General features: G+C 39.0%; 1 protein-coding gene across 2 annotated transcripts in view; it reads right to left on the reverse strand.

Moving 5' to 3' along the window:
• Window positions 1-6341: 6341 nt before the first annotated feature.
• Window positions 6342-27352, reverse strand: part of SCML2 (Scm polycomb group protein like 2) — a 70977-nt gene continuing 49966 nt past the window's right edge. For both annotated transcript variants that reach the window (XM_040056916.1, XM_040056914.1), the window contains 7 exons: window positions 24197-24332; window positions 22781-22984; window positions 18176-18358; window positions 17052-17165; window positions 10932-11213; window positions 10075-10238; window positions 6342-8615 (listed from right to left, as the gene is read on the reverse strand). In XM_040056916.1, coding sequence (XP_039912850.1) covers window positions 8490-8615; window positions 10075-10238; window positions 10932-11213; window positions 17052-17165; window positions 18176-18358; window positions 22781-22984; window positions 24197-24332 — 1209 coding nt within the window. In that variant the 3' untranslated portion in view covers window positions 6342-8489. The remainder of the gene's footprint in view (window positions 8616-10074; window positions 10239-10931; window positions 11214-17051; window positions 17166-18175; window positions 18359-22780; window positions 22985-24196; window positions 24333-27352) is intronic.

Below are 27352 nucleotides of genomic sequence, written 5' to 3' on the forward strand. Positions count from 1 at the left end.
CTGCTCAGGTCTCCAGAGCACTGGGGTGATCACACCACCTTGCACATCCCTGCAGAGGTTTGACCCATAGGGGCTCAAGGATCAGCCTCACGCACTTGCACATGAAAGGTTTCAGGGGAAAACCACCGAGCATGGAAGGGAGTGAATCAGAGAAGTCTGTGCGCCTTCACTCGCACAGAGGCAACTTGGGACTGTGATCTGACAACAGTAAGTGACTTGTTAACAGTTCTCATGAAGAATATTAGACAATGAAAACAGCTTAAAATAACATTGCATAATATCCTGGTGCCAGATGTTTTAGTTTCTTTTTGTGCTCAAGTTTATAAAAACATGTTGAAGGGCTCAGTCAAGGACCTTGTTTTCCGCTGGGGTCTGTTCCTGCCTTCCCAAAGGCAGACAGCTTGACACAGTGACATTAATAATGTTAATTTGTGCAATTTGCTTTTTTCACTCACCTTTCACTTTTTTCCTAGAGCTTCCTCCTCCTCCTATTTAAAGCTGCATTTCTCTTAGACTATAAAACATACCCTTAATGCTGAAGTTTTCAATTCAGAGTACTCTGGGACAGTCCTACCCCTACAAGCAAATCCTGTGATTTTAGTGTGGAAAACATATTTTCCGCAGTTGTTAAAATCATGGCATTGCAATCCTGTTAGGAAAATCTGTTCTGTTGTTGAACCATCTGAAACATTTCTTCATGTTTGAGTAGAAATATTACTAATCGCTAAAATATTTAGTACTGCTTTGTGCCCATATACCCCAAGCTCTCTTATAATAATACCATAATATCCTAGTACTGAAATTATTAGGATTCTTCCAAACTAAGATATGAAAATTAAAAGAGCAAACAGCAGAGTACAATCTAATCAAATATTTGGAAGGAAGGACTTTTTTTCCAAGTGGAACATAATTTTTTTACTGTTTGGAACTGTGTTTCCAGTGAAATGCTGGTAACAGACACATTGCATCCCTGCATCACCCTGTATGTCCCCCTCCCCCCCTCGCCCCTGGCATTACTAATGTTCCTTAGGCCACAGCTGTTTCAAAACAGCCACATTTTTTGCATTGTTTCAGTATCATCCTTCCCACCACATCCTCATCAACAGAGTTTCCATCTTTCTTTTCTTAGGAACAAAGATAGGCAATGATTTGTCCCAGACTGGCATCCCACAGACCAAGGGCAGGACACTGGACACAAAACGAGGAGGTCCTTCTTTGTGGACCTTATGTACCCAAAGAAAGCCCCAAAAAGTACCACCAGTAAGCATGGGGAAGCTATTGATTTTTGATATACAATTTCTCACTTATTGAGGAAAAAAAACCCCAAACCCAACCTACTTGCATTCAGTTATAAAGGTAACAGGTGGAATTTTTTTTTTCTTTTTTTTTTTTTTTTTTTTTTTTAAACGTTTCAAAGTAAGTTCTTTGAAAGCTTGGTCCACAGAGCACAATCCAGTGTAAGAGAACATGTACCTACCCTTCAAAGACCCTCCACAGCTCAGCCATGATGGCACAAAGCCACCACACTCAAAGCCCAATGATGCATGTGCCACACTCAACTAGAACTCCCTGTATTTGTGTACACAGGGGTCAGAGTGGGGTTAAAAAACACCAACAGAATATTTAAGTGCTTGCTCTCTGCTTTTTGCCACAGCAATCTGTGCAACAACAAAGATCTAAGAACGCACAAATATTCTCTGTGGATAGAATTTTGGCTAAATATTCTGGGCAACTGAACTTTAAAGCCAGACCTCTTGTGTGGTAGAACATGGGACCTGGCCAACATTGCTTGGTTACTGTAATGTGCACCTGAACATTTGTTTCTCAATGCCAGCTAGGTCTTCCAACCAAGGACTCGACTAAGAGGGTTGCTGTAGCTTTCTTGCAGTGAAGGGCACTTTACATAGGGAATTATCTCATGTGCTAAAGTTGAAATGGGAATTGAGACTCCCATGGTAGAAACTGGCTCATAAAACCAATAGAGTCAAGAAGTCTCTGTAAAGTAGATGTTGGTACCTGGTCAGATCACTCATACCCTCGACTCCCACGGACTAAACTGAGAAAGAGCCTGGACAACTATATCAAAAAATAAGTTACATCAAGTCAAACCCAAGCCTGTATTCACAGGTTTTGGCTCCTCAACTGGTCTGGCTTTAAAAGAAATTATATCAAGAGTGAGTTGTTAGCAGCAACTATGAAACAATTCAAGGACAAGAGAGTGCATGTCCCAAAAATTGGGTTGGAAATAACAAGGATTCATCGCTTGTTTTCAGATAAAATCATGTCAAGATAAAAGGCTTCACATCCCTGACATGGTTCAAAATGTTTATTCCTAACTTTCCCATTAAAAATCCCAGCTTAACAAGAATAGTCAAAGACACAAGTAATCTGTGAATCTGAAACAGTTTATCTTGATATATCCACCTGGTTTTCTCCTTCCTAATTTTCCATTACTTCATTCTTCATGTATTTTCCTTCCCATGTTTATTGCAAGCAAACCCTATCACTCATCCCAGCCTTGCATTTCTGTTTTCTTTCAAAACATTTAAACTTTCTCCAACTTGTTCATTTCCTGTAGCTGAACACCACCCAGGCAATTACAATTAATATATTACAGTGAATGCAAAGATGCATGAAAGTAATATGCTCCCTTTTGCTGAGCTGGCCTCTTGGAAACAAATGAACAGCTGATAGTAGGTAAAAAAACCCAACCTGAAGCAAACAAAAAAAACCCCTCCCCAAACTAAAACCAACCAACCAACAAAACCTGCCCGTCACATTACCCATTGAACCTAATAAGCAATTACGTTCCAATATAATAAAATTATCTATGTACTAACACAGCCCTAATGTACAAGCATAAACCAAGGGTAGAGTAAAACTAACTAAATTTATTTATTAATTTCTCTCTCCCCACTGTTTTGCTCAGGTAAGAGCAGGGATTTAAAAAGAAAAGCACTTTGCAGATCACACCTTGAGTAACATCATGCAGGGGAGAGGCATCTGTTCATACCAGCACCATGTACATGCCCAGGCAAGGGCTGAGATCAGTAGCAATAGCTGGTACATCAGAGATAAAGCAAGCAAAAGCTGCAGAGTCCTCCCCCTACTTTTCATAACATGCAGGAGTAAGAAGCACAGGGGAAGATCCTTGCCTCAAAAGGGTCTTCAATAAGAGGAAATCTGTTCTGCAGCACTAGTTTGGAGAGATAGAAGTTGAGGAAGAGTTCAGGTCGGTTTGAAAACCTCACTCTTTGGAAATCTAGACAACGCTGGCCCAATTGCTTGGGGAAACAGGGTGCCTCCGTAACTACTGAAAAAAACCTAAATATAAGAAAGGGAAAAATTTAGTAAAATCATGACCTCTTGCATTTGAACACCAGACTTTCTAACACCATTCATTATGTTTTTTCCCACTGCCTTGCCAATTGCCTCTATGCCTGCCTGGAAGGGTAGATAAGTCTTTGTCTTTCCAGTTCTGGGCCTCAGAGCTGGGACAGCCAGCACAGGGTAACGGCAATTGTCATGGTGGTTTTGTGGCATATTCGTTTTCTTCCAGCTGTCACAGCTAGAAAGGAACCGTTGGCAGAGAGGGTTTCTGCCAGCTTCAAGCTTACATCTGTTCACGCTTGTCTGTTCAGACAACTTGGGATGCAATCTCCCCTTCCCCTTGTACTGGCATCTGTTTGCTCGTGCTGTTTGTCCTGAAAGGCCTTTGATTTCAGATGCTGAAAAGTGAATCTCTGTGGATGAAAATACCTTCATGTGTTTTAAAAGAAAAGGAGTAGAGGTGTGCAGCCTTCACTATCAGTGCTAAACAGCTCCCCTGCAGATAATGAAAGCTGAAATAAAACTAGCAGTGGTCCCTAAAGCTGTGAGGAGAAGCAGCTTGTGCAGGAGTCCTCAGTGTGTACAGCAGTACTGGGACTTTCTGGAGCTGATGGAAGCTAATTCTGATTCAAATGGGACAAATTACAGCTAATCAAAATTATCTGCTAGGACAGGGATGGATGATTATGTAAGTGAGGAATTTAAAAGCCTGCTGGATCACTTTAATAGCATATTTTAAGCACACACAGGACTCCCGTCATCAACCACTGCCACAATATGAGGATTTATTTAGAACAAACTATCAGAGAACGAAGTAGCAAAATATTTTGCTATTAAATAACCCCCCAACCTTATCGCTGCAGTTTTCACAGTAAAAAACACAAAAAAAGATATATAAAATGTTATCCATGGATACACTTGAAGACTCACAATACAGTGAATTTACAACAGACTGTTCAGATTTTAAAAAGTCTCAAAATGGCTCTGCATGACCTTCGAAACAACAGGAACACTGACAGTTGAAGAACACAATCCCAGGATTATGGGCTAGTTAGTAAGCTTTACAGAGCGAAAGATTATAATCAAGGCTTGAAAAAAAAGCAGCAATCATTTCACCACTAAAATGGACATGAAATCAGCTTCTGCCTCCCTGCATCACTCTTAGGCAGTTCCAAATGAGCACTTTTTACTCACTCCCACGGTTTTACATGTAATAAAGATAGAGAGCAGGAATATATGACCTTTGAAACTGATCTCAAGGAGGTCTCTCTTTCTTCTTTTTTCCTCTTCAAGCCAAGCCAGTGTAACTCCACACAGCCTCAACTCGGCAGAAAGAGCGACAAAAAGATGAAGACACTCATTACTTAGAAGAGGTTCACACCTCTTCATTAATTTTACTCTATTATGTAACTAGCTGGTCAATCAAAGAAAAAAATATGCTATCATCCCCTTCTAAAATGTGTTTCTCTTCATGATCCCGCATTAAAATAGACAACATTCTATAGCTGACAAAAGAAGACTGGGGCCCACTGCTGAATGAGACAGGGGACCTCATTACATAGAACATGGAAAAGGCTGAGGTACTGAATACCAGCTTTGCCTCAGTGTACCCATATTTCAATTCTCTGAATTTCAACTTCAATTAAAGGAAAGACAAGCACAAAGAAAATTTTACCTAATCAGGTTAGAAGTTCAAGATTTTAGTTATCCCCACCTAGGGCTTCATTCTTCCCCCGTGGAAATACCTGAGATACTAAAATTTAAAAATTTTTAATCATGTTCAGGGCTTACATAATCACATCCACAGACTCACACAAAACTGTCAGAGCTACAGAGAAGGTTAACATCACTTTTTGCAAATTATATCCCTGACTGTAGAGGAAGAAGAGCTCTACAAATATAATGAGTAATCAGATGAACATCTTTGTGCCTTTATCTACAACCTGAAATTAAAAAAATGGTGTGTCTTTATCCAAAGCAACAAAAAAGGGGAAAGATGCTTCATCCTTCAAGCCAACATTTGTAACATGATATTGCTGTCTTTCACTGTCATTCCTACATATGTGTGAAAAAGTCCTACAATATGCATACTGCCACAGATTACCCTCCAGCCTTCTTCAATTCCACTATTGCAGAAGTGCTCTGCAAAAATAATCTTTAGAGCTTCTAGTCCTCCTAGGCAGCAATATTTTAATTTCCAATAGTCCCATGATGCACTGAGGAGTTAAGGCGCTATCTTCCAAGATGACCAGAAGTTACAGAACCAGATAAAGAGATGAATCCATGTTGACAGAAAAGCGACTTGGAGAAACAAAGAGACTAAATCATATTGTCTTGTATATCAAATAAACACCAAAAGGATACTAAGTGTGTTCTGAGAGAGATCAGATGCAAAAGGCTTTTGGACTACTGGCACTGCCAACTTCCAGTTTTCATCACCTGCCAGTGACAGCTCTGAGGTTGCCATTAACCCAATCCAAGTTCCTTTTCAGGCACTGGAATAAGACTCCTCTATCGCAGAAATAAGAAAGCTTGAAGTGTACGAAGTTCAAACTTACTGCCATTAACTGCTTTGATTTAAAATACTTTGTGTCTTTATCTGAACACAGCACAAACAGTTTTTATCAGTCTCTTCCCCTCAGTGGTTATATGAGAATTCTGTAAGCTGTAAGTTGCAAAATGAGATCTACAAAACTCAATAGCTGAGTAACTAGATAAGTCCTTATTTTGAAAGCATAGAACAACCCAAGTTCAAACATTAATTGCTTCAGATGAACAAGGTTGGAATAATCTTACCCTCCTCATTAAACCTCCTTATATCAGACCTTTTCATGAACTGTCTAGAAATATCAAATGCCAGATCAGACAGCCACCCTTGCCTACACAAAGAGTGCTCACACATCCACGTGGCATCAAACAGAACAGACAGTTACAACAATGAACAAACTATTTTATTTTTTTCGCTAGGTAAGAACATCCCAGTGAAAATAAAGAATAAAAAACATATTCTGCTGTAAGACTCTGAATGCTTGACTCTCACACTACAGAACATGGAAAATTCTGGTACAGCAACATCACAGTTATCTTTGTGCACATGAGTGCACAGAAAGCCTTGAACAAATATTTATACCCATAATAGTGCCACGTACAAAAATGCCATTCCATAAAGACCAAACAGAAAATTTAAACACCTTTGTTTTTGTTATGTCAAGGGCAATGTGAACAATGAAAACTGTTTTCAGTCAATTACTTCCACTTAAATTGTATGAGATCTTTTTATGCTGAAGAACACAAATTCAGCATAATAAAGCATAGAAGAAGTAGTATACAATTTTATATATGTATAAACAATATACTGAACATGTAGGGCATGATGTTTTCCTTAACACATAATTTTTGGTGTAACCATAATGAAAGTTAAGTCAGTATATTTCTAACACCAAGAGAAAATATTCTGCTTCTTCAATCAATGCTCTGACCTTTTCTTACTATAAAGAGCATGCCTGTATTATTCATCTAAGCATACATGCACCACAAAAGATATGCAAAACAAATCGATACAGATAAACTTTAGTGTCAAATGTCTAATGATGTAATAAAAAAAAACAATTCTCAGGGTCCAAATGACTTTCTGAATTGAAATTGCATTGCAGTCACTTAAAATAACAAAATACTTTGACTTCTGAGTCACAAAATTCACTTTTTTTCTAGCAGTTCCTCTGCTGAAATCTGATGAGTATCAGTCTATGGGTAAAGAAAGTCATTTTCAAAAAAGGAATTTGTAAAAAATACATTTATACTATATGCTTTCATATAAAAAGTCATTAAGAAATATAATAAATCCTACCATTTTAGGACTACACCTTCCCTAACAAACGGTTTTATCACTTGACTATTACATACAGTACATTCAGTTTCCTAAACAGAAAGTATATTTTCTTGTCCCTGATGTATTTTACAACTGGCAGTGACAACAAACTGTTTTATCACCACTCATTCTTCAGCTTATACAAACAGCACCAGTTTTACCCAAAAAAAAAGTTTATCAGTTACATAGTAGCACTTCCTCACAGGAAATATAAACCCAAAACATTGGAACCAAATGTATCTTTCCAAATATATATCAGAATATGGCTCAGAGTTAAGGGATGGATAACCAGGAGTATTGCATAGTACAAGGATCTTGCCTGTATGAATAAAGACTTTTGATTGTTTGTCACCTTCTGACTCCAAGAACAAATTAAACAGGTGCTAATGAAAATAATACACAACTAAATTGACTGGTAAAAAAAGCCAAGAAATTGTACAGTTCTCTCTGGCACAGTGCAAAGTACATATTAAGAAACTGAAAAGATATGTACAATGTGTATGTATATTTTCATGTAGTATGTATTTCCCTGACACATACACGTGTACATATAAAAAGCATGAACACACACATCCACGCCAAACCTAGCAAAAAGATGGAATGTTTAATATCTGGAGGCATTGTTCCAGTGAAATCAGTCTGTCCCAGAAAGGGCTGTTTATACAGCCAGTATGATCTTCCATGAAACAGAAATATTTACTGCCTGCCTAAACTGACAATATACAATACATTTGTCCTCATAACTTCCCAAAGGACTGATAATCACACTTTATAAAAGCTTATATTTGTATTAAGCCCTCTCTTCCATAACTCTTCCTCTCTTCTGAAAGACCAGAATATTCACTACAGAGATGAGATCTTCTGTTTTAAGGTTTTCTTGCAATATAAAAGTTTACAGCCACCCCTGTAAAAATTATAAACACCTGATGATGGTTTAATTTATTATTTCCCTTTGGGATTCAGCTGTTTTGGTTCTGGATATGAACACATTGGCTGAAGTCTAATGCAGAACACACTTTCCAGGATTCGGAGAGCGTTGTTACCAGACCTGCCCATACTCAGTATGATCAACTGTCCTTCCCTGCCAACCTCCTGTGAAACGGTTTGCAAAAATACTAGAATGTAATACAAATCCCTTCCCGCCTTTATCCTGAATGTCTCTTCTACATTTCAAGAGCACTTTCAAAAAATAAAGATTTGTATCAGCAAAAGAGTTTCAAATCAAGGCGATGGCTGTGAACCTGAGAGCTTGGTGTGATCCGAACACACGTGTTTGTGGTGTCCCCATTGGCTAGAACTTTCCTTGTTTAAGTCGTTCAATGTGGTAGCACAGCTTTAGGGCAGGCCCCAGCTTCAGTCCCATATATTTCATTATCATATCACTCCTCAGTAAGAGTAGTGCCTTCCCATCAATTTCCTGCAGAAGGAAGAGAAAAAACACAACAGACAACTACTTTAACAAGCTGCATGGTAAAACTGTAAATTATAGATGTTTATACTGTGGTAAAAATACACCTACTATATATAAAACAGTAACTGTAATTTTGAATTTACAGATGACCACTGAAATTTAATTTTAGTATTTTTTAATGTGTGACTAAGTATTTGAGATGTAAAAGGAAGAAAACAATAGTAAATAAAAGAAACTGACCCGTCAGCCCTCAGAATTAGGGCTTCCAACCAGGAAAAAAAGTGAATGGGTCAAGGGAAAAAATAAAAAGAAGCTGCAAAGGAAGCTCTGTGCAGTTAGAGATTAAATGATCCAAGCACTAAGGCCTTGCACTGAACCTTGAAAACAGCCGTGGGAGGATTTTGGCATGCGTCTGCAAACAGTCACACAGAGGAAGGGGCTAGAGACCATCTAAATATGGGAAATTAGTCAGATCTATTTCCATGTTGAACCAAAGAGATTGTCAGGATCAAGACCAAGGACAACTTAGTCAGTTTTCAACTGTCTGACTGAGAAGCTGCTGAAATATGACAGTCCTAAACTGTCCTTAGTATCCTTACCTATCATAGACAGGCAATTAGCTCCATAAAGCACCATAAAGAGAAACACTCATACTTTTTTAAACATGAACCTGACAAAACAAGTGACATTTACTGTTGTTATACAACTAAGAATAAAATATAAGACAGGAATCTCCATCGGAAGTTATTTTCATCTTTCCTTCCAATCCAGCTTAATCAGAGACTAAACTGTTAGGAGGAGCTGGAGCAGAAAATGGGTGAAATACTACTAAAGAGTAAAGCCAATCTCTTTTTGGAGAGCCATATATGCAATAAAGTAAGAAAGCAGCTCTTTACTGAGCAACCCACCATAGAAAGGCACAGCAAGGAGCAGGGGAGATCAAACCTACCACAAACTGAAACAGTTGCTGTCTCTAAAGATAACATCTAGTTAGGGCTATGAAACCCTACACATGCTTTCCCAAACAGATTAATTAAATATTTCAGTTGATACTCTGAATTTTAGTATCAATGACCAAGTGTCCAGCTAAACCTCTGCTCCAGGACATTAAGTCTCCAAAACAGGGGCCCCACACTGTACATGAAAATGTCATCTTCTCTAGAAGCACCAGGGATCACAGGGGTACCAGGGATGTTGGCCATTAGAACTTGGGCGCTTCCAGGTGGGCATTATTCCATATACACTGGAAAGAGGTGCCTATTTTTGTTAGTCTAGCAAGACTGAAAAACAGAAAACATATACTGCAGGAGGGATTTCAGGTGGGAAAGTAATTTTCAGCCTCTCTTTAATATATGGGGAGACTCTACTCCACCTCCAGTTGCAAACAGACTGATAGACATGAAAGTTGTATTTTAAGAGATTAACATGACACAATCTACTAGAACAGAATGGATATGCATCATACATGTCTCCTGAAGAGTTCTGCATGTGGAGCCAGTGCCCGTGGATCAGCTTCTTTCACAAAACGCACTACTTCCTCTATTGACCAAGTGGAAGGATCTTTATTCGATGTTCTCGAAGGTTCCCTTTTTAGTGAACTCAAATCCGGTCCAGTTGTGGAACTTGCAGCTTTTAATACAAAAATATTGTGAAAGGAAGAAGTATCACTAGTTTGCACATGGATTACACATTTCATTTCATAAGACCCTTTAATATTAACGTACGGCATTTATTATGCATTGTTTGCAATATATTAAAATGAAAAGATGCTTTATTTTCCTTCTAATAATACTGAACTGTTCCTCTTGCCTTTAAATTACTTCTATAACTGCAAATACTTACAGCAGCACAAACATTAGCACTGTAACATACCTAGACAGATTAGTTTTACTTGTACTTGGCTCCTGGGTCCCAAGATGCTATTAACTGGGAATGAGGCAAAGGCAAGTGAAGCTGTGCAGACAGAGGGAGAGACAGTAGGAAACCCTATCCCTGTATTTCAGCAACATGGCAATATTTGATAAGATGCTCAGGAAGTGAGCTGCATATAGCTACCCCTGTCTGCTCTGGCTTGCTGCAGGGTCCATCACAGCAGTAAGAAGAAGCTGCAGCAGGAAATCCCCTCCCTGACTTGGACGACACTGTTAGTACTAACAGGCTTAAGTTCCGTATTTGCAGTTACATTAGCAAGCCTCACATGCTTGGCAACAGCACACTTCACTCCATATGCAGCTTTCCAAAGGCAAAGAACTTCTTTATTCATAACTTTTTGTGTTAATAGAAGCAGTTACATACTCTGGAAGGTTCTGTACAACAGCATACCTTCAATCCGCCTCTGTATCCGATTCCTACTGACTTCATAGTAAGCACTGCTGCCAGCGGAACTCAGGGAGAGCCTGCGCAGGACTGGGGCTGAATTTGAGGTAGCAGTTGCTGGCTGATGGGAATTTCTGTAATATGCAGCATTTCCTGAAGTACGGTACTCCGTGGAATTTCGACAGGCTGGGTTTGATGGATTTACAGAATTAAGTGCAGAATCCATACAATCCTCAGAAAACCGGTGTTCTTTGGAAGTGCTGTTTTCCTCTACAGGCAATGTTTCTGCTACACAAAAAGCAAGCATCAATATGGTCAAAGTGATGGACATTACACCTTTGTTACTTAAGGTATTGCTACCTACATTCTCTTGAAGGTACTGACAGATTGTAATCCTGTTAACAAATCCCCTGCGAGGCAATCACTGAGACTGAATGTTTTCCCCAACTAATCATTGGGCTCTTACTTGTATTTTAAAACATTATTTTTGTAGCAAAATATTTAACATGTCAAGTTTAGGACAATCTTCCATTAATCATTTCAGTTGTAGTTATTGAATGCTATGAGCAGGGAAATGACAGAGGACTTTTTTTAATATAAAATTGTCTGCTGTAAATATTGATACATCAAATAATTTTAATCGAGAATTTTCTTTGTTTTTTAAACACATCATTAAAAAGAAAACCATTAATATTATCTAGCATTTATTCTGCAAGACATTTTTTATACTAACAAAAAACTCATGTTAACTAACAATTGTTTAGTAAGTTCTAAACAGCAGAGGGAGTTATTAACTTCATAAAGAAAACAAGTGGACGATTATTATCTATGGACCCCAACAGGTTCAGACAGAGGTACCATTATTAAAAGGGAAGAGGTTACAGGCAAAGCCACAGAAGGCTGTGAGTGCCTGGTATGGCACACTACTGTAACATGTTTTGACCACCCTGCTTTATCTACACACAGTTCCTTGCATTGGGCCGGGCTTCAGGGTCTCTAACTGCAGACTCTGGAAAGCTAAAGACACAGGTAAAGGTAAATTACTGAATGCATGAAGCAAGTTAAAAAAAAAAAAAAAAAAAAAAAAAAAAAAAGTAACAATATTCTAGCTCTTATGCATTTTCAGCAAATTTATACTCTACAGAAGACAACATCCACTCAGAAGAGTTGTGAACTTTTAAAGTCTGTCACTGATTTTAAGCCACATGAGTGGAGTTCAGCATGTCCCTTTCCCTGGGCCATGAGACAGGAGCCAGCTTTGCTCAATTACTGAAAACTCCACTCCCATTCAGCCCAATTCGGGTCTGTTTGAGAGAAGCATGCCATGTCAGGAAAAAAACCCAATTCAATAGGAACACCACTCCATTCTCTAGCAATCACAGACACTCCCCTCCGTTTGCATCAGGCCAATATCTAGCACAAGAAAGAAGTTGGAAGCATGATGTACAAATCTGTATGAAACAAATGCTGCTTTGGCAGGAGAGTTAAGAGCTGGAAAAATATAGCTAACAGGTTCACAGAAGTGTAAGCCCCACACTACCATCTTGAAAATAACTCTACTGAAGTTACAAAACATATGCTAGTGAGGCAGCATATTCTTTGGAATAAGAGCTAGTATGTTCTGCAAAACAAGTTCCTGTAAAAAGCTTTTTACTACCCTTCTTATAAGAAAGCTTTCAAAAATTTCTTGGGCAAATGCCGAATTAAAACCAAAGGAAGAGTATTTTCCTAAAAAACCCAGTGAGCTTCTCAAGCATGCTTTCAACTTGCCTCATGAGGTCTCAGGTTCTCTTTCTGAATCCAGTTTTAAGTGTAGTAGTGAAGAACTGTTACTGTATTTTGACCTTCAAACAGCAAAACTCTGAAAGGGAATTAAAAGCTCTCAAAGAGCCAGCTCCCTACTTCATGAATTCCGTAAGGCAAGACCATAGAAACACAGAATGGATCCAAAGAATTGTTTTGGCTGGAAAAAGCCACAGCAACCATTGTTAACCCAGTACCACTGAGTTCACCGCTGAGCCACATCTACATGTCTCTTAAATACCCTCAGGGATGGTGACTCAACCCTGGGCCGCCTGTTCCAATGCTTGACAAGCCTTTAGTGAAGAAGTTTTTCCTAATACCCAATTTGAACTTCTCCATGTGTAATTTGAGGCCATTTCCTCTCGTCCTATCGCTTGGGAGAAGCGTTAGTTGGGGAAGATACGAATTCCCACCTCTCAATAACCTCCTTTCACATAACTGCAGAACACAGTAAGGTAAAAGGAGGTGAGCACTTCAACCAGTTCCCTCAGTACTCCTGAGCAGATTCTATATGGTCCCAAGAGACTGGCGCATATTTTAAGTGCTGACCATTTTCCCTTGGACTGTGGGGGCTTCAATCTTCTTCCCATCCCTGCCCTGCAGTTCAGGATGCTGGGTTCAAGGAGAGCAACTGATCTTAGTCCTAAAGACAGAGGAAAAGGAGGAACAAAGTACTTCAAACAGCCTTCCCTCAAACTTCGTCACTTTGTTTTCCCCCGCATCCAATAAAGGCTTGAGATTCTCCTCAGCCCTCCCCTGACTGCTGAGAGAAAAGACAATAATTTTCTTGTCTTTTATGGCAGTATCCAGATTAAATTCTATTTGGGCTTTAATCTTTCTAATTTTCACCCTGAATAACCTAATAGTATCCTTGTATCCTTCTGATTTTCCTGCCCTTTCTTCCAAAGGTCCTTTTTTACCCTGAGTTCAAGTCAAACCTTTCTGTTCAGCCAGGACAGTCTTCTTCTGTGCAAGCTTGTCTTTCAGCATTTGAGGATAGCCTGTTCCTGTATCTCTATGTCTAGCCTTCCTAGACTCCTTATCTGCAAGGTGATGTAACATCTTTTACTAAATTTGATAGTTGTATAATAAAAAGCTTTTATGGATACAAGTCACTCTCTTTCATGTAAGTAACTTTTAAAATAACCACTGCAAAACTTTCTAGTTTGTCAGACCTGAATCACAAAAGCAAAGAAAAAGCTACTGAGATTTTCAAAGAAAACAAACGAGAAAATAAAAGCCTTTGTATTTCTCAGAAGTACTTACACCAGCTTACCAAGATTGAAAACAAAACATATAATTCCACAGAATTTCAGAGCGACTTTAAGAGATGAAGTCAATGATTCACACTATAAAATTAAAAAGTAGCCAATCAAGGGAAAATTAGAGCTGTAGAGAATGAAACCACATCTCAGTCCAAGGCCAAAAAGTAGAGGTGATACCTTAAATTGTTACAGCAAAGCTGTATGAAGGAGCGTGAGGTTTAACTGACTGAACCTGTAGATTCAGATTTCAGAAGTCTTGAAAAGTAGGATGAAGCAATGGAGACAATACTACCCAGCAGAGTTTCAACTGGAGTATTCAAGCACGTATCAGCCAACTCCATGTAACGTATTAAGAAAAAACATTTTTTAAGTTTTTATATTAAACTAGCAGGAATCTGAATATAGGGGTTTTTTTGGGTTTTATTAATAATTGGTTTACATTATCTTTGTCAAGATTTCTGTAGAAAAAAGATGCTAAAACTGACTGCATTGCATAAGAACTTAATAGTATTCATTCCAATTATATCCCAGATTTCTCTCTGATGTTATATATCCTGAAGCAAATACTAGGTTTGGGAAATATCAACTCTGCTTTTTTCCTCCAAGATATCGGCATTTGAATTTATCTTACTGTAAATTCTAAACTCATATACACAAGGTGGAAAAGCTGGCATATTTCCCAGGGGAGAAATACAATTTTTTAGGGAAGGCTTTCTGTTCAGTAGCTATAGTATCCTATTCACATTCCAATCCATCTATCCAGCTTCTCTACAAACAAAATGCAGCAAAATTGGCATCCAGCAAATGGAGCATTGCAATCCATGGAGTAACACAGTTCTCCTACCTCAACAGTTTGAGCAGCTGTGAATAACAGAGGTATGAAAAGAGATGGGAGGTTCCACTGCAGAATGCCTGACCTCGGGGTACATTAATGAAAGGCCAGTAAGAAGCCTTAAGTTTCAAATGTAGGGATGACAGCAGACTGTTTAGGCACTGAAGCCTCAGCAGGAACTGGATGTTTTGTTTTCTTGAAGCTCTTCTGGGAATTAGAAGCCAGTTGTTCTGTCTCATACATAACAAAATGATGTAATTGGACACAGTAGTAGGAACACTCTGTTTTCAGGGGAAGGGAGTCTGAGCTATTCCTCACTCCCTCCTCCTTTATCTTTCATAACTTTAGAAAAAACTGTTGGTGAGCAAGAAAGGCAGCAAAATCTGCAAAGCATATCCCCGAGCAGATCAGAAGGAAAATAAGCTGTTTGAAAGACCGTTTCCCACAATTACTCCATTTTGCCTTCAAATGATATTTCAAAACAACTATTTTAAGACAACTGTGTCTCAATGGAACCAGAACTTTTTGGGGGCAGATCTTTCTTGTTAACCAACCCATGACTGACCGCTACAAAATTGCCTCCAGATTTTCAGCAGAGGACATTGTCCTAATGGGAAACACACAATGCTAGAGAACACTTTGCCTGTTAAAAAGCACAGAGCACAAATTCAAACCTCTGGAACCATGTAAAACCATTTATTTTAATTATTTTTTATTCAAGTAACTGCATTTTACAATGAACTACTAATCTTAAACTGTATTTTAAAGGGTACACTGACTCCATCTGTAAAAGATCCACCAGCAAACAAGGAATAAAAAACAGTATGTGTATTCATGTTTACTTGAGTAAGATTTCTTACAAAATACTGCAGATCTACTTAAACATTTGTTTTGCTCCAACTGAAACAACTTCATTTGAGCATTATTAATTCCTCCACGCTTAATAAGTTAGTACCAGAAACATAACTTAGATGTACAATATATCTCTGAAATTAAACCAGAGCTTCTTTTGTGAAGACACAGAAGTTGATAATCAATGCAGAACTGTGTATAATAACAGCTACAGGAAATAAAAAGATGTGAATATGTTATATATACAAAATAATAAGATATATAATTTTAAATAAGCTATCATTTGGAACACTTTAATTTTACATCCTTTTCTGCTTTAACTGTAGTCTTATGGGTTTTTAATATGCACAGAAGAGATATCCTGCCCCCACTCATGCTAATAAATACAAAATCATTTCAAGCTCACAAAGGAAAGAAAACAAGGAGAAAAATGTAACTAATCCCCATTATACTTCAAAAAAGCCTTTGGAAATGATGTGCAAATATATTGCTGCAAGAGAAAGTATGTATCTGATGGGATAAGTCAGTACCATCAACTACCATGTCTTAATCAGTTAAGTAGCAAATACTCAACCATTTTGCTGTATCTCTCTCACTGACATTTAAATCTAGATGCTTTACCTCACATTTGAGGCAGACTAAGACTAGACATGTGCTCAGTTACTGCAGCTGAGCTGCAGCCCAGGAAAAGGTGTTATTTTATGTGTGAACTACACCAGCCTAAGAGCAAGCTGCCACAGGGAGGTCACACCGCTTCCCTGGCCACGGCCGCCTTCCACTCAACCCTTTGCTGTGCTCATCCGATTGCAGAGAGTCACCCCAGAGAAGTAAAACAAGACTCTTCACCAGAGTGTTTTCTGTGCCTTTGCTCACTACCCAGCCAGGGAAAGGGAGCAGGGGGTGGGCTAGGACTCACTGCAGGGACAAAGAGGCAAGGAAAGCAGGAGCAGCACAACTTCCACTGGCAGCTAGCCATAAACTCAGTTGAGTTGTATCATCAAGCTGCACCCTTACTCACTTAATGAACCCAGCCTAGAGTTAAGAGTTGCTTCCAATTTATCTCCCAACCCATTTCAAGGCAATTGGTCTTCTGCTCAGTAGCCCTACATGAAGCAGGAGGCTTTATCTGTCACCTGTGTGCCTGAGCCCCTTCACAGAAAAGACCGCAGGTTTAGGAGAAGCGCTGCTGGAACTTGCAGTAGATATTCCTTAAGTGCAAAATCTGTGCCAGTGATCAATAATTAACATACTTCCACCCTGACCTGTCAAAGGCTAGAGACAAACCAGACACATATGTTGTACTTAGTCCTTTTTGACCAGAAATACTGAAACCATAAATAATCCTCATATATAATTCTGACATAATATAATTACCTTCAGATGGATGAGCATCGTTTCTGGGAAGCTTAGGGGAAAGAGGCGCAGTGTATGGTGGAGAGTCCTGAGGGTATCGTTTAGCACTCCTGTTTTCAGGTATTTCTTCTTTGGCTGTGAAGAGGAAAAGTCACTGCCTATCATTCTAGGATAAAGCTGCTCATGGGCCAAGTCCAGAGACAGAAGCAAAGACAGACAGCAGCCATTCACCACATTAGAGTTCCATTTCTTATGTCACACAGACTCAATCACTTCAGTACAAAATTCCAAAGCTGAATTAGCTTGGAATTACTTTCCTGAGTAGTTAAAACTAAGAACTTTCATATGATAGACAGAATTATAAACATAATTTCTCCACTGGAAAGAGGAAAAAAAAATTTCTACATCAGCATCCAGAACACAGACTTGCTATCAAACAGCTCTGAGGAAGCTTCATTCCCAATATAAATCTTGTGAAACTGTCTTGACAACATGGCTATCTCAGCTGTGACTCCTGGCTTCACCTGGGAATACCAGCTCCTAGAAACAACCTGTTGGGAGATCTTGGGCAAGTAATTTCATCTCCTGTTCTATGTTTCTGGTGCAGCAAAGGTACTGGACTCACACAAAATTTCACAAGCTGCCAGTTTCACAAGTTTTTCTACCGGATGACTGGAATGTACATAGTAGAATGTAAAATTTTTCAAGCCATCCATAAGTAAGGTGAAAAGAGAAAGAAAAGACTTTGTACTTGTGTTAGAAGGGTTAGACTGAATTCCTTTTTAGGGGAAGTGCCTTCTCACAGACAGCAAGCATCTTTCAGTAAGTTTATTTTATAAGCCGAACATAAATTTAACAAATGAAATGTTAAGTGTTGAGCTTGTCTTTTCAGCAGTATCGCAGTGGTAAAGTACATATGTTTTCTGGCTGGCCTACAAGGAGAAGTTTGCTGAACAAAATTATTTCTGCACATGTGGTATAACCTATCCATTACTGTCAAAGCACTTCCACACTGGAACCAATTCACTAAGAACTGAAGTGTATTAATTTCAAGCAATTCATGTCACACTAAGAAGTTGCATTTCATAGAGCCCCCTAATTTCTAAAATATATCAACACTTGTTATTTTCAGTGATTAACAGTACCTGGCTTATTCCTATCGTACTCCATAGGACTATGTGCACATCCCATGTAAGGGCTGAAAGGCTGGCTACTGAAGAGATTATCACACTGCAGACTGTGGCAGAGTTTCTCCAAGAAGCGTAGGACAAACGATGCACTGTTTACAGAAGGAAGATTGATGGCATGTTTTTCCCCATCAAAGGAAGCTGTGAATTAGAAGATTATGTCAAACACCCCCCAAGCATCATGAAGTATAGTAAAACACCATCCTTAACTTCAAGGAGAAGACATCCAGACTTGATTTAAACCATGCAAGATACAAGAGGAGTAAATAATCATTCTGATAGTTTAAAAAAATTATATCCAAAGAACTGATCCTTCCATTGGATCCATGTCAGTTTAAATTTGCTCTATGGGAACTTTTTTTAATAAAATAACTTTGGATTCACACCAGTATAACAAAGCTTACAACTACTCCCTCACCACCAAAAGTTTATGTGGAATTTCCATCACTTATAAAGCAGCAAGCTCTCCACCACCTATTTGCAGTAAATAGCACAAAAAATCCTCTTTATAATACTTGCTTAAAAAAAAAATCCCAAAATCCCCTAAAAAATCAACAAAAAGCCTGAACAGTTATTAAAAAACAAACAAACACACACAGCATCATCAAAAAAACACCTGAGGAAATGAAACAAACAATTTTAGTTTTTTCTCAGTTTCTATTCTAACTGAATGGAGAATACTCGTGGTAAGCTGCTGGCATCCATTACCACGAGATTCTGACTCAGAAACTGTTTTGCCATTTGCTATTTTATCACTAGAGAAATCTATTCTGCTGTCAACACTACAGTGGTCAAGCTCTAATTTATTTCAACAGGAGTTAGGTGGCAGAGATACCACAGCAGCCACAAATGGATCTGTTGTCTTTTAAACTGAGTGATTACAAAGAGTCTGGTCATGTTCCTGTGTCTTTTCCTTGCTGACCTCTTTCCTTGCCCTCAAACAGTGTGGCAGCTGAGGATATTTATTTCGGGAAAATTAGTAAGGTTTGGGAAAGACTCAATACTACAGATACATGGATAAATAATTACCATTACATCAGCTGAAACTTTTAGTTACTTGTGATGAGGAACACTTTAGAACAAAGTAGGAACAAACTTGTAACTGAAGCTTACGGCTGAAAACAAGAGCCATAAACACCAGGTTTACGCATGAATTTGTCTTTTTGGTTTTCAGCCTGTCATGCAGCTTTCTGTCGTTAACATAAGTTTCCAAATCATAAGCATAGCTTTAAAGGATCACATTTTGTTTGTAGCAGATGCTTAAAAAAAAAAAAAAAAAAAAGAAAGAAAGAAGCCAGAATTGACAAGAAAGCCTTTATTCACAGATATGAATTCAGGGATATTTCCATACGGTGTTACAAAAAAAAGACAGATAATATACACAAAACCAAAGAAAATGCCTAAGTCTAGCATATTTTAGGCTTCCTTAGGAAATCTGAAGTGTCAATTACTTACACTGTTGATGTAAGGAAGCTTCTGATTAGAGTTACTGTGAGTTTACCAGCCAGCATCCACAACAATGTGCTGCCTCTCCCACCTGCTTCCATGACAGACTGACCAGTGGAAGCACTTGAAGTTTAAGAGTCAGTACTACAGGAACAAAGTGTTTCCATGGCCTATTGGGTTTTTCTCAGGCTCCAATGTCCAAATGAAATGCTAATGATTAACAGTCCCACTCGTGGCTCAGACACAAGGTCCTCTATATCCTGTTTAGGAAAGAGGTCTCCAAAGGCAAATTTTTGCTTGGAACTCAACCAGTTATGGGGAGCAAATGGGCTGTGAGACCTACCATAGCTTGACCTCCTGACAAATTTACTGCAAGGTTTTAGTCAGCTACAACAGAAATTTAAAATGCCCTGTAACAGCCTTGTGGATCTTCCTCTATGGCCTTTGGGAAAATGACTTATTCTATACCCCTTAATTTCTCATTTTGAAAAAAAAAACAAAACACTGAAAAGAACAGTGTTATTCAAGAGTTGTCAGCAGGATAAAGCAAGAAACAGCTGAGACATTGTGACTGCCCCAGCAAAACATTCCATGAGAAAAATCCACAAATAAAGATTCAGTGCAAATGCAGCTCCCTTGGACTCTTAACACCTGAGGACAACCATACAAACTCCAACCAAGGGTGTGGGACCCAGATCCACAGGCTCAGCTGTTTACTCTGCTTGGGAAAAGCATAAGCACCTTACTTCCCTGATAAATGCTAGGGAAAAAAAAATAAAAAGGAGTGCCTCTGAGGTGCAATAACCTCCATTTTAACAATAATATAAACAGGGACTAGAGCTTGCATGTGCAACCCCAGCCCTCAGGAAGAAGAGTCTCACTCATTTCTTCACCCTCCATTCTTTAAGTATGTTTCATGTGCCAGGTTCAAGCTGGGAGAAGGAAACAATCAGGGAAATGTGTTTTTCTGATAGTGATGAAACTCAGCCAAGACTCTGATTTTAATTCTTTGCTTGAGAAAATTTATCTGAGCCTCAATCTATTTAATCCCACCAAACACCATAGTCTCTGTGCTAAAAGAGAAAAAAGGGACTGACACCACCACCATTAGTGGGCTTGCTAATCAAGCCTTTAATTTCCTTTCTATTTGCCTGAGTTGAAAGCTTATGCATTAAGCAAAAATAAAATAGTTTGTGCCTTTGTTTGAGAAAGAAAAGATGGAAAAATTCTAAATTTAATTTTATTCAAAACAATTATTTTCTTTGGCAGCTAAACCAAAAGAACCCACTAATCATTCCATGTATTCTAGCAAGATTATTTTATCCATGTCTTCATCAGCCCAGTTTCCTCCTATGGCAGGTATAATACTTTCTATAAAAGCATCAGTTCACAAAAGACTTAGATTTCTTTGCTTATTCTCTGCCACAACATTTTTTTTTCTTGACAGTCTGAAAAAAAAAAAAAACAAAAACCCCAAACAAAACCTGAACAACAAGCCACCCTCCAAACCCACTTCAAAACAAAAAGGCTACAATTGTAATTCCGTATTTTATTCCACTGTTGCTTCCCTCTTCTTCCTTACTATCCACGTGCACAGCTAGATGTAATGTGCTACATTAATCAATGTAATATTTTATGCTTCACAAAATTTATCACACACAAATTTTTGATAAAATGACAGGGAATGTTTGCTCAGCCACTTCTCAGCTACCTGTTTGACAAGCCACGGAGAAGCAAGAGCTCAAGAGCACTAGAAACCCACTGGGGCCTTGTGGCTATCAGCCAGACCAGGACTCTGCTTACAGAGCAGTCCTCATCACCAGGTTCTCAAATCCAGAATACAGGCCTTGGGGTGAAGCCAGGTGCACAACAATAAAGCCTTTTTGTACAGAAATTTTGAATGCAAACAAGCCACAGCGACATAAAGAATCTGAAATTTCTCTCCTGCTTGAAATTATTATTTTCAATCACTCGGTCACAGCCCAGAGATGCCACTGGCCTGTGATGAGCCCTTCATGAGAAACAATCACAAATAGAATACTGGCAACGAACATCTCCAGGCACTTTGGTCTAGAAAATTGACTTGTCTGAAATAGGTACAGCAAGGTATTAATAATATAACAAACATTCATATATATTGAAAAAATAAAGCAGTACCAGTTTCAAAACCACATATATATGATGCCATTAAACCTCTACTACACAGCAGAGAAGCAGCATCCCTTTTGTGCACAGACTCAGGGAGATGCCTAAGCAAGGCTCACTGTAGTTATGACATACACAGGTTGGGGTGCTGCTCTTTAAATACAGTTAGGCAGCAACTAAGAGTACTTAACCAAACCTCTATTCCACTAATCATCTTTCACATCTGGTGTCAATGTAAAGAGATTAAAGTAATGCCAAGTTTTTTACCACCACCAAAGGAATTATGAATTTATGTGCTGTTATACATAGAGTATTTCCTAGCCCAGAAGGAAAAAATGTCAAGTAGCAGCTATTCAGATTGAGACATAGAGATAATTTATCTAAGATAATTTATCTACAAGCTTGCCATCAATATGTAATAGAAATAAAACTATTCCATAATAGGGGACATAGGTGGATCAAGAGTGACCTAAAACACTGCTGCAGTTCTGGGGAATGGGGTAAAGGAAGCAGCAACAACTTTAACATATGGAATCACTTGCCTGGAAGCTAAACAGATTAGCTTGAGACTTGTCACCCACTTGGTTAATGCTTTAAGAACACAAACACCATGCATGGCTAAGATTATGCGAATGGCTTGAACTAATAAAGCTGATTATTTCACTTGTAGTGAGCTTACTTGACAAATGTTTGGCTACAGCTGCTAAATGAGGTACACAAGCTCTACTTAGTGTAAGAAACTAACTGTATTGTGCATTTGTAATTTAAACGCTGATATTGCTATATTTTAATTTAAAGAATTGTTCGAATCACTCTGAACACAGAGTAAGATAAATCCTACATCATCCATGTTCACACCTGTGTTTACACAGCTACAAAAGTTATACAAATTCATTGCAGCTGCTTCAGTTCTTCTGCCCTACCTCAAGTTCAGCAAGTAAAGAAAAAAAGAAACAGAGCATCTTCACATACCGGTTATCATTTCCCCTCCATGATGGCCAGATTTCAGAAATCCAAAGACTGTTTTGGCTTGATAGGCACAATCCACACAAGCCTGTACAGCCTGCTGAAGTACCACATTGACAGGACCTGGTCCAAAATGATCTGGAAGATGCTGAACCTTCTTCTTGTCCAGGTGAGGCCCAGAATTTCCATGTTTGTTCACATAAACACACACTGAAAAGGTACAAGCCGTTATTTACCGCCCAGGAACCAAGACATGTTTCCAAGCTAGAAATGCACACTGTCATTTTAGTTTTAATCCTGCAGAAGAGTTATACTGGTCAACTCAAGAAGCTGAGCATGCACACATATTTTCAGAGCATGCAGAAAGTGCTCGTCTACCAAGGTTCTCCTGAAAATCCTACTTTCTTTCTGAAGCTCTCTTCTACCTCACTAATGTAACAAAGCTGACATGATCTGTTTGTGTTTTGACTAATCTCTGCTCATACACTAGCTCCAGTAAAGCACAAACTACTCGCAAGTACTCCAAATTACCAAGTCACAATTCCACAAAGCAGGCCTTACCAAGTCACCCTAAATTTTTTTTTCCTATTTGTGAAGCTCCAACAAAGAGAACCCTATATTACATACCTGCCCCTGATGCTCACTCTGGAGCACCCATATGGCACTAACATATACATCACACAGAGTGGCTACTGATTGAAATTGAGCATGAGAAAAGCCTGACAATTTCTATTGTAAAAACAGGTTTTAAATGTAAAAAATCACCCCAAGCAAAATTATCATAATTTATGGAGTTTTTAGAAAGTTCTAAGATTTTGGCTGACAATATATGAATTGTTTCATTAGAGGGTTACCAGTTCCTCAGTGGGTTAGTTCATTTACTAAATTATTTCCTTTCTGCGAATCCTTTTCAAGACACATTTCGTTATATTTAGAGGCAAAAAATAAAAAGTAAACATGAGGAAAGAGGAATGTATTCCCTCTGATTGCCTGTACCGGGTTTTAACAGAGTTGTTTCTTTTCATGTAAGGCTATATAGAGATAAAATCTCATTTTTGTTACATTACAGTACAGCTTGCATGGGAACAGAATATCATATGATCTTTTAGCTACATCTATTCCCATTTCATACATTAAGGAGTGGGACAGACATGAAAGAACTGTACAGTTTCCCTCTTCACACAGGAACAAACTGCCAGGTCTAGCAGATCTGTCAAAAGTCCCTGTGGCCCAGCACTTATTGCTATAATGTGGGCATCAAAATACTCATTCTGAAAAGTAACTCCAGCTCCTACAAGTATCTTTAAAAAATAAGGCACCTGGATAATGATTTGCAGTGATAAGTTTGCAGCACATTCTTCATAAAAGACAACTGCTTGACATGGAAGCCATTTCACACACTTTTTTTAATCTGTCTTTTACCTGTGGATATAACTGCTGCAGTTGGACCAGACAAACTGATTCCATCTTTAAGTATCTGCATAGTGCCATTTTCCCCCTCAGGAGATGGTTGAGGAGAAGGAGATGTAGGAGTCAGTTGTTCTGGCAAGATTTTTTTCTGTTAAGAGAGAAAAAACAAAACCCAGAGTCAAAAAGTTTAATGTTTTTTAAGGAGTCTGCACAACCTTTCTGCTATCAGTTACCATCTTAATGAATGTGTGTATTCCTTACTAGAAAAGTACCACACACAGCAGAGAAGGCAAAGTTCAGGAAAGGAAGACCAGAAACTGCCAGCTTGCAGTTACACCTATTTTAGCAACAGAGTGGAAGACAAATGACTTAGAAAGGAACCCACCTTTACCTAAAAAGTGGGAAAAGAAAGAGCTTTATATACTAATTCATGACTCTTCTAAAAATCTCAGGAAGAAGTATTTTGGGGTATTTTCCTGTCCATGCCCTTCCAGTTGGGTTTACCACAGCTCAAGTAAGTTAGCTGGGCTGTGTATGTATTGCCATAAAAAAACCTAAGTCACATCTAGGTGTCAGCATTTACAGTGCACCTGTATTTTCCCTCAACTGGTTTTCAAAGGGGTTGAAATTCTCAAGTAACCACTTCCAGGCATTTTCAGGTGCTTCATGCAAGATATCAAACAAGCTTGGAGTTACATGCCAAAACCTTTTCCTTTCCCAAAGCAAACTTATTTGCAGCTTATCATATGACAGATAACCAGAGTTCAGAGATCAGTGATTTAGAGATTGGTCTGCATGCATTACCATCTCCAGCTGAGGAAAAGAGAATTTTGTTGTAATTTGGTTTGGACTGGGGTTTAGAAAAGAGATGTGCACATGGAAGACATTTCACAGAATTAAAGAATATGCTGAGTTGGAAGGGATCCAAAAGGATCATTGAGTCCAACATCTGGCCCTGCAGAGGACATCCCTTAAGAGTCACACCCTGTGCCTGAGAGCATTGTCCAAACACTTCTCAAGCTCTGTCAGGCCTGGTGCTGTGACCACTTCCCTGGGGAGCCTGCTCCAGTGCACAGTCACCCTCTGGGTGAAGAACCTTTCCCTGACACCCAACCTAAACCTCTCCTGACACAACTTCAGGCCGTTTCCTTGGGTCCTGTCACTGGTCACCAGAGATCAGTGATGTGTTTTGACATACTATGAAAATACATTGAAATAAAAGAAATAATAAATCGGAGTTCATCACTATTCCCTTCACCACTTATTCTTGCATGAGAACAGATTACATTTTGACTCTCTTACCTAGCAAAAATTAGGAATGTAAGAGATTACACAAGGTCTTGACACTGCTGAATGCAGCAGAGACTTGTGGTCACATGGTAAGGATTTGCCATTAAAACTAATATATAGTGAAATAAAAATTCAGTCAATTTGCTTAGGAAGGCTAAGCCCTCTTCCATTTAGCAGTATTTACCCTTTACACTTTTAGAAGCAGCCTATTTTCCAAGTAATGTCTTGAAAACCATGTAGAAAGCCATCGGAATATATTCCTTCCTAAAAGAGAAGCAGTGTTTAACTTCTTCACAACACCGAGAAAGAAGAAATTAACTTTCCTCTGAAATCCAAGGCACTTTAAAGAAAAAAATCTGTGCCACTTACAGTTCGGAGAACATAGGTTTGGCTGGAGAAAGTACTTGACAGTATGGCACTTGGGTGGAATCCCCATGAACATAAGGAATAGACTGCCACGGCTTGGCATTGCATTGTGAATGAGATGAGGTGGCACAGGTGGCACAGAACCGAGTAGTGATGTATTACTTGTCAGGTGTTGGAATGCTGAATTGACCATTTATCCTAACACTGGATTACAGAAAGGTCTCCATCCTTAACACAGAGAAGAAGAATGCACTTGGGAAGATTGAGGTTTTGACCTGAAGTCCAACATTCCTGAAGGCTCCCGGTAGCAAGGATTCTTGCGGGGGGGGCGGGGAGGGGGGGAAGTACCACGCTACTAAAAATGGGTGGTCGAATTGAGGGAAAAGATGAGGAAATGGGGAAAAATATAGGCATGAAAACAAAATACAAACACTAAACTAAGGGGAATCATCCACTCTCTCACGAGTGGTGAGACTAGCTGGCTGTTTCCTATCTTCTCCCTCAGAAGGGAATATAGCACACTATGCTTGCTCAGCTGAGGCTCTCATTTTGCACCCCCAGTGATGGGCAGCCAGCTGCGAGCCCAGAGCCGTGTTGCTCCACGAGACAGTCCACACTCCCAGCAGGGCTGGGCACAGTGGCTTGGGCTGGCATGGGCTGGCTGGCCCCTGCCAGCTGGGAGGGCACTTCAGCTCTGTCTGCCTGCAGAGAGCAGGGCTCACAACTTGTACCACCAGGACCACCTCACCAGCTTCACCCCCATGCTTAAAAACTTTTTTTGTGGGGTTTAGGGCTGGCACCCACTCTCAGACCAAGGGGTTTCCTCAAAAAATTCTGAAAGGAATTCTTTGCACTGTTATGTAAAGAGTACTTTTAAAATATAATGAAAGAGATGTACAGAGGTTTCTTCTTTATTATGAAAGGGTAAAACCAAACAGTGCAAGCTGTGAGAAAATGAAAAAAAATCCAACATGCATCTCATACTTACAGACCTTAGAAAAAATTTAAAAAAAGGTGAAAAACGATGCAACAGCTCAACATTTCTAGCTGTATAATAAAAGGTAATATCTGCAAAATGATAAACGCTGCAGCATAACCAACCTAAAGAAATTCAAACAACTCTGCAGAGAGACACGCAGATACCAATGTCCCTAAATACACCAAAGAGCCCACTCACACTTGAAGCACAACCATTTAGTGCAATATCTTGGGGGGGGTTTGCATCAGTCTAGGGGGGTGGGTGGAAGAAAAAAAGCACTTTCAAGCCTCTAGGCACATACCACTTGCATATTTGCACACATACTGTGAGGTGTACAGGATGTATGGCTGCACTTTGTGTCAGACACACCCTGTCTGTGCAGAACTCCCACAAAGCTCCATTTCCTCTCTTTACCCTTATGTTAACAGGTGTAACAGTCCAAAGAAAAGTTTGCACATATGTATAATATCTTGGCAATTTAATCCCTTATAAAAGCAGTAACAGCCTTCTCAAAAGCAGCTAATTTTTCAAGT

Source organism: Hirundo rustica, chromosome 2 (assembly GCF_015227805.2).
Source record: "Hirundo rustica isolate bHirRus1 chromosome 2, bHirRus1.pri.v3, whole genome shotgun sequence".
Lineage (NCBI taxonomy): Eukaryota > Metazoa > Chordata > Aves > Passeriformes > Hirundinidae > Hirundo > Hirundo rustica.